Source organism: Manis pentadactyla, chromosome 12 (genome assembly GCF_030020395.1).
Source record: "Manis pentadactyla isolate mManPen7 chromosome 12, mManPen7.hap1, whole genome shotgun sequence".
NCBI lineage: Eukaryota > Metazoa > Chordata > Mammalia > Pholidota > Manidae > Manis > Manis pentadactyla.
The window spans coordinates 6,329,827-6,345,811 of NC_080030.1; the positions used below are offsets into that span (position 1 = coordinate 6,329,827).

General features: G+C 60.6%; 1 protein-coding gene and 1 long non-coding RNA gene across 3 annotated transcripts; both read left to right on the forward strand.

Annotated features, from left to right (window-relative positions):
- Positions 1–232: 232 nt before the first annotated feature.
- On the forward strand, positions 233–4,042 carry LOC130680017 (uncharacterized). The gene is made up of 3 exons (XR_008993014.1): positions 233–1,204; positions 1,334–1,430; positions 1,646–4,042. It is a non-coding gene; the product is annotated as an uncharacterized LOC130680017 (long non-coding RNA).
- Positions 4,043–4,046: 4 nt separating this feature from the next.
- Positions 4,047–11,317, forward strand: LOC130680016 (low affinity immunoglobulin epsilon Fc receptor-like). Of its 2 annotated transcripts, XM_057489834.1 has the most exons (11): positions 4,047–4,337; positions 5,741–5,858; positions 6,818–6,934; positions 7,186–7,239; positions 7,765–7,827; positions 7,975–8,037; positions 8,135–8,197; positions 8,283–8,372; positions 10,295–10,446; positions 10,557–10,663; positions 10,929–11,317. In XM_057489834.1, exons 2-11 carry the CDS (start codon positions 5,837–5,839, stop codon positions 11,065–11,067), a joined length of 870 nt encoding a protein of 289 aa, XP_057345817.1. In that variant the 5' UTR covers positions 4,047–4,337; positions 5,741–5,836; the 3' UTR covers positions 11,068–11,317. The 2 variants fall into 2 exon arrangements, with proteins under 2 accessions (XP_057345817.1, XP_057345816.1); XM_057489833.1 differs by lacking the exons at positions 4,047–4,337; positions 5,741–5,858; positions 6,818–6,934 and having other exon boundaries at positions 7,046–7,239; positions 10,013–10,446; positions 10,583–10,663.
- Positions 11,318–15,985: the final 4,668 nt, after the last annotated feature.

Genomic DNA, 15,985 nt, shown 5'->3' on the forward strand with positions numbered 1-15,985 from the left:
TAATGACCTCAGGCGTGGGAGGCTGGCCGTGACCAGGAGCGCCTTTTTGTGGTTGCGGAGGCAGGCCCAGAGGCCAGCCTGGGCTCCCACTCTGCGGAACAGAGGCCCGGGATTCGAACCCGCGCTGCGCCAGCAGCGCCCCGGAGCCGTCAGTCTGACTGGGAGAACTCCATTTCCCAGCAGGCTCCGCAGGCGCGCGCATGCCCAGTGGGCCTGATGCCCGGCCCGGAGTCGGGCAGGGGTAGCGGCTGGGCGCCCGGCCGTGTCCTGGGCGCCGGCGGGCTGAGGCCCCCCTGGGTTTGGGAAGTGAGTGTCCTGGGGCGCAGAGCGGCGTCTGGGGCCGGGCGCGAGCCCCGCGGTCTGAGGTCGTGAGTCAGCCGGAGGACCGGGCTCTTCTCTCGGAGGTTTAGGGCGCGGTTCCGTCCTCGGCTGGTCTGAGGCGCGGCCCTGAGTCCGGGGTCGCCCTTGAGCGGGGCGGGGGACGCCCTCCCGGACCTCAGCCCAGATGGCCAGCGGGCCCGGCCCCAGGAGGCCCCGGCAGCCTGAACAGATGGAACCGCGCGGGCTAAGTAGGCAGGACCAGGTGCCCCAGTCTGAGGCTCTGCCGGTGGTCTGGTGGGCCTGTACCCGGAGGGACCCCCCTGCCGCCTGCACATTGCTACCGGCGCGGCCTGGCCCCCCAGGGTTTCGCCGATGCCCAGGGGCTCTTGTCCCCTGCGGCTGGGAGCCGACCTGCCGAGCCCTTTGCATGGCCACGAGTGCCTCCTTTCCCGAAGAGCCTCTTGGACCCTGCGGCTTGCCTCTTGCAGCCCCCTGATGACCCAGACGGGGATACCGGCCCCTGGGAACGGGCCGAGGGAGCGTCTAGCGAGCGGGTGGCAGCGGGAGCTCACGGAGCTCCCCAGAGCCCTCCTGGAGACCCACCCGCCAGACCCAGGTAGAGCCCGCCGGCCTCCCTCTGCTGCAGGGAGACCGACTGGGGACGCAGTACCGCGCCCCTCCTACCTTCTCCCAGAGCTCCGAGAGTCTGGCCTCGTACCCTGCCCTCAGTGAGAGGACCGCATGGACATCCCCTGCCTGGGAGGAAGCGGGGCACCAGCCCTTGACTTGGAGGTTGCAAAGCCCCTGGGGATGGACGTGCGGCACGAGGGGGAAACCCCAGCGGCAGCCTCTGCTGCTCCCGGCGGTCTGCTCAGACGTCCCTGTACGTCGCCCAGGTTTCTGCATCCTCCAGCCTAAACCGCTCTTCTCCCACGTGCACCCGACCCTGCTTTCCACCACCTGAGACTGCCCTATGTGTTTATGGATTCGAAACTTTGTTTTTATGTTGCAGTGTGGATGGACCTTGAGGACACGGTGCTTAGTGAAATAAGCGAGACACAACTAGGAGGTCCTTGAGGAGCCCCAACCCCAGAGACAGAAAGTGGATGGTGGGGCCAGGGGCTGGGGGAGGGGGTGGGGGTTAGTGTTCCATGGGAACAGTTGCAGTTTGGGAGGATGGAACGTTCTGGAGATGGAGAGAGTGGGGACGGCTGCACAACAGTGGGTGTACTTAATGCCACTGAAAATGATTAAATCGTAGATACTATGTTATGTATGTCTTATCCCAGGCGGCAACTAAACCCTTTGTTTTTCCTCGTCACAGGAGCTGGGACTTTATCTTGTTCTCAGAGCCTGGCACTCAGGAGGTGCTCAAACAGTGGGTGCTGAGGAAAGAGCTGATCTGTCCACAGCAGATGGAGAGGAGAGACAGCCGGCGTGGGGATGCCTGAAGCCAGCACCCTCTCCCGGGCTGTAAATCGTGCGGAGCAGCAGCTCTCACCTGGGCTGATTCAGCCGTCCAGGGGATTTGGCCCTGTCTGGAGATATTTCTGGTCGTCAGGACCAGGGGGAAGCTGACGGTGGGGGTGCTCCCGGCATCTAGTGGGGGAAGGTAGGGATGTGGCCGAACACCCTACAATGCCCAGGACAGCCCCACGACAAGGAATCATCTGGCCCCAATGTCAGCCATGCTGAGAATGACAAACCTGGCTCCAGAGACACCTCCTCCTGGAAGCCCTCCTGGATTCGACACACCCACTGCTCTAGCCCACCATAGGCTCCTGCTTCCCTTCTCCCTGTCACAACACCAGGAGAGGTTCATCAGGTGGGGTGAGCCCAAGCTGCGCCCCAGTGGGGTTGGGGCTAGGTGGCCGGTTTGCTCTGAGTGGGGGAAGGGGGCCCTGTCCCCAGTGGTGCTGAGGTTCTGTGTTTAGCGCAGTGGGTGCGGCTCAGCGCACGGAGTGCAGGTTAGGGTTGGGGCCGAGTTTGGGGCGCAAAGGGTCAGGGCCGGGGCTGGGGTGCCATCCCACCTGGGAACTGCATACAGTCTTTGAGGGACCCCAGGACTTGTCCCTTCTCAAGACTGGCAATGAGCCAGGCGCAGCCCCAGCCTCAAGAATCCCAAACCTATAAGACCCGACACCCTGAGATGAGTACCCACATCCGCATGGTTTCCTGTTTCTTCCCTAAAGTGACACCGCACGGGGGAGGGGGACACGACGTGATGGGGTCCCCACAGGCCTCTGGCTTAGGGGTCAAGGGTTCACCTCAAAAGCATCCTCTTGTCTAAATGGAGTCCTGGCAGGGACCCAGCCCCACAGGAGCCCCGGAAGGACATGACAGCGACAGGGGCAGGAATGTGGGCCCCCTGAGGCTCAGCAGTGCCGGCCCCACCCCCACCCCATCCTCCCCTTGCACCCCTGGCCTGGGTCCTCCGACAGGACTTGTTCCCAGACTTCCACTTCCTCGTCTTCCTGTGTCCTCGACTTGAGGTCAGCCCACTGCCCCCCAGACCCACTGCTGGGACCCTGTTCACTTTCCATGGCATCTTCTGAGCACCCACCCACTGTGTCACCCATTTCCAAGGCTTGCCTGCTTCTCTCCATCCCCATAGCTGCTGCCCCAGGCCACCTCCTCCAGCCCCTGCGTCAGGTGACAGCACCCCGTGTCCCCACTCCCCCCTGGCCCCCAGGCAGTCCCCAGACCCCCTGCCATCTTATCCACCCAGTGGCCCCGGTGACCTCTCTCGGATGCCCACCTCACAACTCCCTTCCCTACTTAAAAACAGACAATCTCTGTCCCTCGGCAAACGTCCAGTGGCTTCAAGCCCCCACTTAGCCCAGATCAAGGTGGACAGGGGCACTGGGGGCCCTGAAAGAACAGCAGAGTCCTACACTCAGACATGTGCTGAGGGTCACCTGTCCGCAGGCGGGAACACAGTGCGACAGACGAGGCGGCGCCCACCTGCCAGCCCGGAGTGCATGGTCCAGTCATGCCCCTCCCATCTGGTGGCTGGCCGGCCCTGTCCTGGCTGGGAGGTGGGACGTTGGGGGCTCAGATGGGCGTCCTCCGAGTGAGAGGCAGCTCATCAAACCTTGGGTGCGGAGGTGGCCCTTCCCAGGGTGGGGGTTTGGCAGGGGGCAACCCCCAAATGAGAATGGGGAGGGACTTAAGGATCAGAGAACACGTTTTAGGAAGGAGCAGCAGGGTGTGTGAAGTGCCGAAAAGTCCCTGTAGGTACAAGGCTAAGGGCACAGCGGTTAGGGCTGCAGAGTCAGGACCCACGCTGTCTGGGTGCAAATCCTGGCTCTGCTCTGTGATCTTGGACGAGTTACTTAACCTCTCTGTGCTTCCATCCTTCATCCATAAGGCAGCATGGATAAGAAAGGCATGTATTCTTGGGGCGGTGGTGCTCATTAAATGTGTTACTGCATCTCAGACACTAAGAACTGGGCCCAGTTCATGTTGCTACTGAATTGACCCATGTAACAAAATTGTCAATGTTGGACCAGAATGTTACTGTGTTATCTCATGGATCTTTCTGTTCCTTCTCTCTCTCCCTCCCAGTCCCTTCCCTTCCTGTCTCTCCTTCCTCCCTCCCTCCCTGTCTCCCTCCTCCCTCCCTCTCTCTCTCTCCTTCCCTCTCCCTGCCGCAGTGGGTGGTGGTTGGCATAATGCTTTATGCATCTTGGTTCAAATCCCCACTCGGCTTGCCTCCTCCGGCACCTTGGGACCACGGGCTGGGCGTCTGAATCTCATTCTGCTCACCTGAGAAGGGGGATAATAATAGCAGGGGCTTTACCGGGTTGTGGGGAGCGTCGGAGGAGGCCATGCATGGAGCGGCAGGAGGTGGTGGGTGGTGAGCCCATAATTAGGTCTGTGAAAATAGAACTGTGGGTGGGTCTGCCTGCAGAAGGCGTCTCTCCGGGGCAGATCCTCACCCCAGCCCAGGGCCCTTGCCAGCCTCTCCAGCAGCCCCAATAAACCAGAGGGACAGCGACACGCTCAAAACTCATGTGAGTGAGTGTGGGGTGCAAGCGTGCGGCTGTGTGCAAGTATGTGACCTGTGCGTGTGTGTGTTGGGCTGGCCATGGGAAGTGGACACGAAAGGTGTCCTGGGAGAAATGACCACTGGGATGAGTCTGAGGAAGGACCAGGGGGAGGTTTGCATGAGGGAAGGGCAGAGGGCAGGGGGCAGGGGGCAGGGGGCAGAGGGCAGGGGGCAGGCATGGAGAACTGCCAGGTGTGCAGGGACCTGGACTGGGGAAGCGGAAGCCAGTGGCTGGCGTGGCTGAGCAAAGAGACGAGCTTGGTGGGGGCACTGGGGGCTGATGCGGGGGGCTGGGCATCGGGGCCCTGGTCCCTGGCTCTTCCCAGCAGACACCCACCCGGAGGCCGGGCGTCCAAGTGGCTGAGCAAAAAGGCTCAAGGTCGCACATTCTGGGTTCAAGCCCAGTCCTACTGTGCGTCCACTGTGTGACGTGGACTAACTCCTGACCCCCTGGGAACCTCCGCGGCCCCAGGGTTACTGAGCGCCCACTTCATGCCGGCGCCTCGCCGGCTACCATTCTTCCTCCAGCTGAGCCAGCGTCACTCAGCCCCAGTGTGCCGAGGAGCAACCTGAATCGCCGGTCGGGGGAGCCCCCAGGCTCAGCCGCCTGTCTGGCCAGCCCGGGCTAGGGCGCGTCCGGGCGCAGGATGGCAACACCTCCGGCCTCCTTCAGGATGGCAAAAGGCCTGGTTTGAGTTGTGGTAAATCAGACCCCAGCCACTCTGCATCTCTGCTTTCCCAAGGCTCAGAGAGGGGAAGCATCTTACCTGTAGTCACACAGGAAGGAGGCAGCTGGTGACCTGCAGGCCGGTCTGACTCCAAGGTCTGACCTCTTCAGCACACAGTAGGTGCCTTAAAGTCAAGCATCTTTAAACATGCCTTGGGCACGGAGGCAGAGGAGGCCATGGAGGCCTGGTGACAGAGTCTCTGCACTTCCCAGCGGGACCTGGCTCGGAGTAGACGCCTGACAAACATTTAGGATCTGAAGACCCACTGTGCACAGAACCGCCCCTGGGGCCTCACGGACATTATCTCATTTGGCCCTACCACGACCTCATCAGCTGGGTACTATCGCCGCCCCTGACAGAGGGGCAAACAGGCTCAGCAAAGTTGAGTCCCGGGCCGAGGTCGGCCAGGAAGCAATCGTCAAGAGCTGATGGTGTTTTTGATCCTTAGGCCTTGTTCAGAGCACCGTCCACACCCGTGCAGAGGCCACCACCCTACAGTGTGTGCCTCCCAGTTAGCTGCAACGCTGGCCCCCAGGTCCCGGACTGAACCATATCAGCCCATGGTCACTGAGCTCCTCGAGTCCCAGAGGCATCCAGTGCCAGCAGCCGGAGCCTGACATCTCCCCTTCACCCTCGTTAGAACCCCGATCCCAGCCAGAGCCGCGACCGTGCAGTCCAGGGAACCTCTCTTGGGTGGTGAGCACCCCGTCGCTGGGAGGATCCAAGCAGGGCTGCCATGGAGGAAGGCTCCTACTCAGGTGAGAGGACCCTGGAGCTGAGCCTGGTGAACGCAAGAGCCCTGACCAACTGCCTCCCACCCAGGAGGAGGGTGGGGCCGGGGTCCCTCTGGGAAGAGGAGCCAGGGTGGCAGGGGCTGAGCCCTGACTGGCCTTCCAGGCACAGAGCCAGGTGGGGGGGAGTCGCGGCCCCTCCCCGCCCTGACTCAACACGTTATGACAACCATCCGCTCCTGCATGAGCGCCTGGTAGATTGGGGGCCGAGCAGAGCAGGGCCTCTGAGCAAGTGGATTTCAGCCAATGAATCCTCACGGCCAAAGCGAGGGGAGGGGGCCTGTGCCCGCGGTGGGGCACCAAGGTAGGGTTTTGGGGGGGCCCAGGTGTTGGGGGATCTGACATCTGGGGACAGGACTGGGGAGGAGCTCAGACATGGGGAAAACTGAGACCCCTGTGTTTAGAGAAGGGACCCAGGGTCGGGGGCAGGCGTCAGAGTTGGGGGCTGGGGTCAGAGGGGGAGCAGGACTTCTGGGGTGAGGCCGGGGATCCAGCGTTGGTGGGCAGTACCTGAACCCCGTAAAACGGGAAAGGGTACAGGCTAGCACTGACTTGGGGTTGGCCATCTAAAGAGGGCCCCACAGAGGAAGGGTCCCAGCTCCTGGCCCCGGGTTGTCTCTCTGGACTCAGGCATGCTGATGCTGGGGTGCGGGCGGAGGGGACAGCAGACACTGGGCTGGACAGACACGGAGATGCACAGGTGCAGAAATGGGTGAAGGCCTGGGGTGGGGTGCTAGTAGGCACGAAAGACGGCAGTGTGGGGGGGAAAGTGTGCAGAGGAGGCTGGGGGTCCACTTGGACCCTCTGCTTCAGTGTGGGCTCTGGACAGGCTCCTGGGACTTTGCGGCTCTGGGGGATATGGAGTGGGGCAGAGCCGGGGCCCAGCCTCACCCCGCACCCCTTGGTGCTCCCCCAACTCCCAGTAGAGTTTTCTAGGCTCCGCAGAAGGCGGCAGTGCTGTGGACGGGGCATGCAGCTGGGGGTGCTGGCGCTGGTGACCGTGGCGCTGTGGGCCGGGCTGATGACCCTGCTTCTCCTCTGGTGTGAGGACACCCCCAGCCCCACGGGGCCCCCCTTCAGACCCTGGGAGCCCAGGTTCCCCATGTCTCCCCCTTTGTCCTGACCAGCCCCTGCCCACACCTGTTCCACACCCCCCCCAGAGAGCCCCATCCTGTCAGCACCCCCGCCTCCCACCCTTCCCCACATGGTAAACCCCAGGCCTCCATCCCAGCCGGCCAGGGGGGTGTGGGTGGCAGGGGTCCCTGAGAAGCCCTTCCTTCTGCCTCCTGCCCAGACTGGGACAGTGTGCGGAACCTGAAGCAGCTGGAAGGGACCACTGCGTGGAACAGTAAGGGGGAGACGGGGGCGTGGGGGGGCTAGGATACCTTGTCCTGCTTCTGTCCCTGAGCCCTGTGGGACGAGGGGGACGCACTGAACCCCAGGGTCCCCTCCCCAGGAACCGAGCGTCAGGCTGGGCCCCCACTCCCTGGGGCTGCAAACCCAGCGGCTCCGAGATTGGGGTGGGCTCTGAGAGGGCCTGAGGGAACCGCACGTGCCTCGGCGTCCTTGCCTGCGAAATGGGCAGAGTCGGGGCCGCGAGGCAGGAACGAGCCGCGACCTGAGACGCGCCCAGAGCCGTGTCCGCGAGCTCCTAAGAAATGCCCTCTGCTTTCACATTTGATTCTGAGTCGGGGGAGGGTGCAGGGGTTCGTTCCATTCTTGCCTGTGGTTCCCAGAGTCCCTTGGCCCCCAAAATTAAAAAGCAAAAGCCGCAGTGTGGGTGGCGGTCCTGCCCGTGGGGCCGGGGTGGGGGGTGGGCTCAAGGACCTGCCTTCCCGCCTCCCAAGGACGGGTCCCTGTCCTGCTGCCCCAGTGTCTCAGGTTTCCAAGGACGTGAGCAGACAGAAGGGTGACCAGAAGGCCCAGAAATCCCGGGGTGAGTGGCCTCAGCTGGGGTCTTGGGGGGGGGCCTGGATTAGCACCGGGGCACAGTGTTCCAGGTCATCGGTCAGTTGCCACTGGGGGGGACACGAGAGTGGCCCTGAGGACGTGCTCTGGCCTGAACCCCCTTCCCTGCAACCAGCTGCCCAGATGACACAGGACATGGAGAGAATCCAGGCGGAACAGGAGCGGCTGAAGGCTCAGGGTGAGAGATGGGGAGGGGCGGGCTCCGGAGGCCGGGGGACGGCGAGGCCGGGACGCCCTTCCCGACACCCGTCCTGCTCCCGCCCCACCCACATCAGGCTCTGAGCTCTCGCAGAACCTGGACGGACTTCTGGAGGACCTGAGCAGCCTCAAGTCCCAGAGTGAGCCTCGGGAGGGGGCCGGGAGGCGGGGAGGCAGGGGCCCTCAAGTGCCTCTCCAACCCCTGCTGCCACCCAATCACCCCAGGTTTGAACGAGAGGCGCACAGACTTGGGTTCACTGGAGAGACTCCAGGAGGAGGTGGCGAGGCTGTGGATAGAGCTGCGCGTGTCCAACGGTGAGTGCCTCTGTGCCCTGCACGTTGGCAGGTGCGCGTGCCAGCACAGGTGTGTGGAGTGGCTCAGGTGCGCGGTAGAGGCGTGTGCGTGACAGCGTGGTTGGCGTGTGTGTGTGTGTGTGTGTGTGGCGGGGCGCATGGGGGACACGCGAGAATGCCCTTCCGAGTCCAGCTGTGTCCCCCCACAAGGCTGGGGTGCGGGCTCCCACACCTACCCCCCAGGTGAAAGCAGACCTGTGTTTGCCATTGCCGGGGCCTCTTTGCTGCTCTGGCCGTCGCGGCTCAGGGTAGGATGTCCACAAACCTCCCGTAAGATTGTCGACCCAGCCAGGGGGCCTGAGGGGGTCACCTCCACGGCAAAGGGCAAGACTTAGGCGCTGCTGCCCGTGTTGAGGGCCACAGGGGTGCCCCGGCAGGAAGAGCAGACAGTGGTTAACCTTTAGCCTGAGTAGGAGCCTGGTGTACTGCCCCGAAGTCCCCCGCCCCACTCACCCCTGCTTTGGGGCCTTCCACCTCTGGGAAGCCCCAGCTGCCCCAGTTTGGCCCTGAGAAGAGGAAGGCTCCGCGCTGGGTGTGAGGGAGTCGTGCCCTGGGATGGGGTGTGGCTGTGGGAATCCCAGCAAGAAACCCCTCTGGGGTCCCCAGGGGAAGGAGTGAGGAGGGCTCTGGGCCTGCCCACGCCTGCAGATGGCCTCCCGATTCCTACCCAGTCCCGGGGTGGCCTGGGGACTGAGCCCTGTCCCAGGGCTGTCTCTCGGTGACCGTGTGACACGCGGCCACAGCACCTTCCCCGAGGTTTTCTGTGCCCACAGACGGTCCCTTCCTGTTTTAGCACAGCGCACCGGTTACCCATCACGTGTGAGAAGCACCTCCGGCTCTGCCCCGGGGACCCCAAACCACTGTGGACCCCAGGCCCCTTTAAGAGAGCCCACCCAAGCTGTGGAGCCCTCCCTGGTGCAGGTCCCTTTAAGAGAATCTATTTTAAACCAGGAGTGGGTTTAACCTCCCACCTGGGGGTGCTGGTGGGAGTGACAGCGCCCGAGAGCATCCCTGGGGTGGGCGCAAGGGGAGAGAGACACCGCGGAGGCCCCAGGTGAGGCCGTGGGGACCCAGCCTTCCAGCCCCTCCCCAGCCCATGGGCTCTCCTACCCGATCCCTCCAACTATAAGAACATCATCTGTTTCCCAAAAGTGGCCCAGAGTGCTGGCCTGGGGGTGTCGGCGGCCAGGGCGGGGGAGGGTGCGGGTGGTCTGGGCCTCAGTAAGGCGGCCCGGGGGTTACAGGTGGGGTGGTTGGGTAAGGGCGGTGCTGGCCATGCTGGCAGTGGAGACGGTGGTGGTCTTGGGTCTGTGGCAAAGGTCTGCTGACAGCAGGGGCACTCATGGCCATAGTTTTGGGTGTTGACATCTGTGAAGGTGTTCGTGGCGATGCCACTGGTGGTTAAAGTGCTGCGGGTGGGGCTGGTGACATGGTCTTGGCACTGGTGGTTGGAGGGCTGCAGCCACGGGTTATTTATGATGATGGAATGGTGGCTGAGGGGCTCCTGCAGGCGGGCGGGTGCTGCGTGGCAGCCTCAGAGCTCTGGGGACGAGGGCTGCCTGCAGGCTGTCCGTTAGGCTCTGGGGTGGGTCTGCTTTCAGCCCGGAAGAGAGAGACGCTGCCACCCATTCTGCCCACTGTCCCTACGGTGCCAGCCACGGCTCTCATCACGGTGCTAACCACAGAACCCACCACAGTGCCAGCCACGGCACTCACCACAGCGCTAACCACAGAGCCTGCCACAGTGCCAGCCACGGTGCTCACCCCAGTGCCAGCCACGGTGCTAACCACAGCACCCACCACAGAGCCCGCCACGGTGCCACCCACAGTGCACACCACAGCACCCACCGCGGCTGCCCCCCTGAGCTTCTCCTCCACCCCAGGCTCCGTGTGTGACACGTGCCCCGAGAAGTGGGTCCATTTCCAGCGGAAGTGCTACTACTTCGGCGAGGGCCCCAAGAAGTGGATTCAGGCCCGGTTTGCCTGTGAAAACCTGCAGGGGCGGCTGGTCAGCATCCACAGCCGGGAGGAGCAGGTGGGCCTGGCTCTGCGGAGGGGCGGGGGTGCCGGTCCCCACCCCGACCTCCCGCTCGGCGGGGCACCCAGGCCCGTCTCCCAGCCCTCCAGCCCCGTCCTGCTCCCCAGGCCTTCCTCACCAAACACGCCAGCAGGAAGGGCTCCTGGATCGGCCTTCGGGACCTGGACATAGAGGGGGAGTTTATCTGGATGGACCAGAAGCCCCTGGACTATACGTGAGGAGGCGTGGCCCCCGGCCCAGACTTGGGGGGGCTCTGTGAAGAGAGGGGAGGGTATTTGGGGGCGTGGTCCCAGGCCCGGACTTGGGGGAGCTTCTGGACTGCACTGGAGAAGGGGGGACAGGGCTTGGGGGGCAGGCGCAGGTTAGGAGGAGGGCCCGGGGAGGGTCTGTCTGGGCTGCTGGGCCGGGGGGCGGACAGGGCCCAGACTCACAGGCGACGTGAAGCTCCCTCCCGACCCCTGACCTGCCTTCTGCTCCAGCAACTGGCGGCCCGGGGAGCCCAACAACCAGGCCCTGGGCGAGGACTGCGTGATGATGCAGAGCTCCGGGCAGTGGAACGACGCCTTCTGCGGCAGCCGGCTGGACGGCTGGGTGTGTGACCGGCTGGCCGCGTGCTGACTGCCCGCCGCCTCAGTGCGCCGGGGTCCGCTGGGATGAGCTCCCGCACCCGGGCCCTGGCAGACCCCCACCCACCTGCCAGGTGCTCCCCTCCGCATCACTCCCCACCTTGAACATGGAGACAGCTGGGCCCACAGTGGGACCCTGAAGACCCCCAACTGAGGCCGCATGCCTCTCTGGTGGTTAAAGGTCCCCATGACGTTTTCCCCACCCAAACGGAGGCAGCCGACCCATCCCCAGCCTCCACCACTGCCCCAGGGGCCTGAACCTTGCTTCTCACCCCGGCTGGCACTACCACCTCCCTGCCCTCAAGAGCTCAGACTTCCCACTCCAAGAACCTTCCAGGGATCAGCAGGGGTCACCTTGGACCTCTCACTGTCTGATGGAGTCTAGAGTGGATGCCCCTGCCCTCCCCAGACACAGCCCTGGTGTCTCCCTGAGGCTGGGCTGGAGGCACCTCCTAGTATGGCGAACTCAGCATCAGCCCTTGTCCCCTGTGTCATTGCAAGAAGCATTTACTGTGCAGGAACTGGAGATGAAGCCTCGGGGGCCCAGTGGAGCAGAGATCTCCCCCAGAGCCCCTGGGGATATTGCAGGGCAAGGCAGGGGACCCAACTGAGCCTGGTCCCCCAGCCCCGGCTGCCCAGGAGGTGGCAAGTCCGGAGGTACCGGCCCTCCCCTGCCAACTCCTGGGGAGGCCTCCCCTGAGCTCCCCCACCTTCCTGTTTAAAATGACAGCCCCTTCTCCAGAGCGCTGTCACCACGGTGCTCTCCTCCTTCCAGTGACTTACTGATGGGAGAACGGGAGCTTCAGGAGGGAAGGAGGTTTTGTTTTCCGCTGCGTGCCCTGCGCCTGGCTTGCAGTAGGCACCTGCTAAATAAATGTCTGTCAAGTTGTCCCCAGACCTCCCTGAGTTCCAGAAACTCTGCCTGGAGTCCCCTGGAAACCAAGACAAGAGGCAGTGACTGCTGGTTCTGCACGCAGCCCCCTCCTGTTTAAATTTCCGCCTTAAGGGCCCCCTCACTCTAATCATTTTGGAGATGGTCTTGGGATGCTAGTCCATCATCCTCCCAGATTGCCGGCTTGCTAAATAAAGCAAACTCTCTTTTTCACCAACATTTGTCTCTCGAGTCTTGGCATCGTAGGCGAGGAGCAGCACCACCTGGGTTCAGAATGGAGGTCTACCCGTTACCGGGCAAGCCAGCCAGGAGCAGGGCCCCCAAGTGGCTGGGTCCTCACTGGTCGGAGATTCCACACGTTGCTTGGATTGGAAGTTGCATTAGGCTCAGGGGACTGCTGCCCGGGGTCAACTGGCCCCAGGGTGGAGACAGTTTGGGGACTGTCCCAAGCAACCGCAGAGAAAGATTGTCATTTAGGGGGAATTCTCCCTGTCTGTCCCCTCCTGAGCACCACCTGCCAACTTTGGCTTCTGAGTTGATGAAAATGGAAACGTGCCTTGGGAAGAGCTGATGGGCCCTACGATGGATGAAGTCCACTGGTCTGCATGCCCAGATTCCTCTTTCCCTGCCATCTGGGCTCTGAGGTCACAGGGACCTGATGGGTCACCTTTTGAGTGGTGCCACTAGGGTGGGAAAGGACTCTTAGGTGACCTCATATACCTGTCTCTCCACTAGGAGATTGGTTTGGGAGGTTCTTCATTTGCTGAGTTTGAATTTACATTTCTTTACATCAAAATGGGATCTTCCTCTATCCCCTCTGAGCCCTTCAGGGAGGCTCCTGGCCAACTGGCCAGGTTCTATGGAAAAAAAACCCAGAACAGCCCCTGAGAAAAGAAGACAGCCCACAGGGAAAAATCAACGTGCTTATCCTGGGGAAGGACGACAATGAAGAAATGAAAGTCCAAAACTTCAGAGAAAGAGGAAAGAGATAATGAAAACGCTCAGGAGCAGAGGGTGGAACAGACAGGACACAGCCTCGACCTGGACTCAGGGGGATCAGGGGCTCCAGTGCTGTTAGAAAAACCAAGAGCTATCTCCCCACAGGAGCCCTGGGTACACCTGACGGTGGGGAACCACTTGATTGACTTTCTACTGGATCCAAGCGCAGACGGGACAGATTCAGGCCAGTCATGGGAAGGTGAAACCCGAGATTCTACGAAGAAGTGAGTAACCCAGTCTGGGCATATGCAAAAAAAGAGGCGAACCAGTAAAAGATTCTATTAAAAGAAAAAGCTCTCATTTGCCAGAAGAGACAGGACCCTCTGGAACAGGAAGCCCTTGAGGGGATTCAGCCCGTTCTACAAAAGTCCCTAAAATATGGATTGATTCAGCCACACCTTTCAGGACTGGTTTGTCTAGGACTTGTGAGCACTTTACTGACAACTATCCCTGGGGAATGCAGATCGTTTTCGGTGTTAGGACTTAAAAAGATGCTTTCTCTTGCATCCCAGCTGAGGAAAAATTGTATTCTTCACCTTCAAGTGGAAAGATCCACACTCAAAGGCCACCCCCCAATATCAATGGGCTGTCCTTCCACAAGGGTTCAAAAATTCATCCTCAGTTTTGGGGGAGTCATTGGCAAAAGATCTCAAAACTTTACTATCGGACCAAGGGATAGTTATACAATATATGTGGGTGACTTGCTGATTGCTAGCCCCACTTCTGAAAACTGGTTGGAAAATAAAATATCATGCGGACTTCGATTCATTGAGCTGATTGTGGCTACAACGTGTCCCCACAAAAAGCCCCAATTTACAAAGACAAGAGTTGCATACTTGGGGTTTCAACTCCAGCAAGGCCAACGGATCCTGACGGCCGATGGCAAACCTCGCTGTCCCCCATAGTCCCTGAAAGCAAACAGTGCCCGGGGCTCCTGGGAACGTCTGGCTACTGTAGAATTTGGATTCCCACTTTTGCACTGCTTATACGAGACTTTATATGGGTTGGATTCTGAGCCCCTTGTTTGGACTAAAGAATTTCGATGGGTCTTTGAGAGCCTTAAAGCCCCCACCAGGTGTTGACTATTGTAACAAAAATAGGGCTCTTGGGTGATGGCTGGGAGATTGGGCAAATTCCAGGCCATCCTGCTGGACAACCCTAATGTCAGCTTACATATATCCACAGCCTTAAATCCTGCAACCCTGCTTCCAACCAGTTTGGAGGAGATGATGTTTATTCTAGCTGTCCAGACCTGACAGATCAACCCTGCGGAATTGTGATTGGGATGTCTACACCGCTGGAAGCAGCTACAGAGACCACAGGCACAACAGGAAGGATATACAGTGGTAACTTCACAAGAGGGTATTGAGATCAGTGTCCTGCCAGCATGTACATCTGCCCAGGAAGCGGAATTGCTAGCCCTCACTAGAGGCCTGGGATCATCAAATGCAGAAGGGGCCAGAGATGCTTTCCTCGTGGTTCATGCTGATGAGTAGGAGAAGGCTTCTGACCTCTGGTAACAAGGACATTAAATACCCAGCCGAGATATCTTGTTCGTTGGCACCGTTTTCTTGCCTATGGAAGTGGCGATTACACACCACCCAGGACATGGAAAGGGCGGACTCTCAATTAGTGAAAGATAGACTGGCAGAGGTGGCAGCCACACGGAGCCAAGGGCTTTCGGTCTCTAGCAGCCCTAATTCTTCATCTGGACCTGTCTGAATTGAGGGGGTGAGATGAGGCGAGAGTCAAAGAATGAGGATTTACTAACACTGATCCCACTTCTAAATGGAAATTAAATGAGCATGGAGTAATGCTGCTGCCCGACTCTTTTAAGACTAAGCGAACCCGTGTGAGGAACCACCGGGTAGAACCATGCGTAGACCTCTGCAGAGCCCTTCGGACACTGTTTTAGGGCTTTCTGTACTCAAACCCAGGTTTGGACGGCAGAGCTCCATTCAGAGTGACAACAGGCCATCACTCCTTGAAACCAGAGATGAGACAATGACTGATTGCTGGCTCTGCACACAGCCTCCTCCTGTTTAAATTTCCCCCTTAAGAGCCCCTCACTCCAAGCACTCGGACACAGTCTTGGTCCACCATCCTCAGGATTTTCCACCGATGCTTGTCCTTTGGGGCTTGGTCTTTTGGGCTGTGAGCAGCTGAGCTTCACTCTGGAATCGGGCTCCGGCCTGCTAACAGAACTACGTGGCCATGGGCAAATGACCTCTTCTCTTGGAACCTGTGAAATGGGATGCTGGCTGCCTGGCTTACCGAGGGCGGGGGCTGGCTTCCTCCCTACCCCCCACCTGTGGAGTGGGGAGAGGTTCAGAGGAGACTTACTTACAGCCCAAGGCATTCAAGTTAGAGCGGAGGTGAACGGGAGCCTGTACCCCACAGCTGTGTTCTTTCTCCTCATTTCTCCAGGCATCTTCCACTGCTGAGCCTCCAGATGGGGATGGGGATGCAGCGGGCCCTGAGACCCCATCACCAGGGTCCTGGCTCCCCCAGACCTCCCTTCTGGACTCTAGATCCCCAAATGCTCCCAGCTGTCCCCCGCTGGCCTCCTGACACTGCCCCCTCACCTGAGATTCTAGCTGTACCCTTGGTGCCCTCCCCAGCCCCAGCCAACAGCTATTTCCGGGCCACCCCTGTGCTACATGCCAGGTGCCCCGTGGCTCTATTTATGCTGTTGACACTTACTACCTTCTTTGCAACCTGCTGAAGCCCACCTGGCTCATCACCTCTGGCCGAGAGGAAACTGCCCCCTGGCCAAGCCACAGGAAAGGAGTAACCAATTTTACTTTTTCAGTGAGGAATCGGTATTTGTGTAGCAACTGTATATTTAGAAATTAACTTTAAAATATTTAAAGCATCCAGGCAATTCTGAAAGGAACCCACCTGTTTCCCCTTGAGAACCAGGTGCAGCCCGCCTTGAACACCAGCAGTTCCCCGGAACTTGTCAGAAATGCAAATCCTCAGGTCCACCCTGGAGCTGCACAGTCCGAAACTCTGGGGT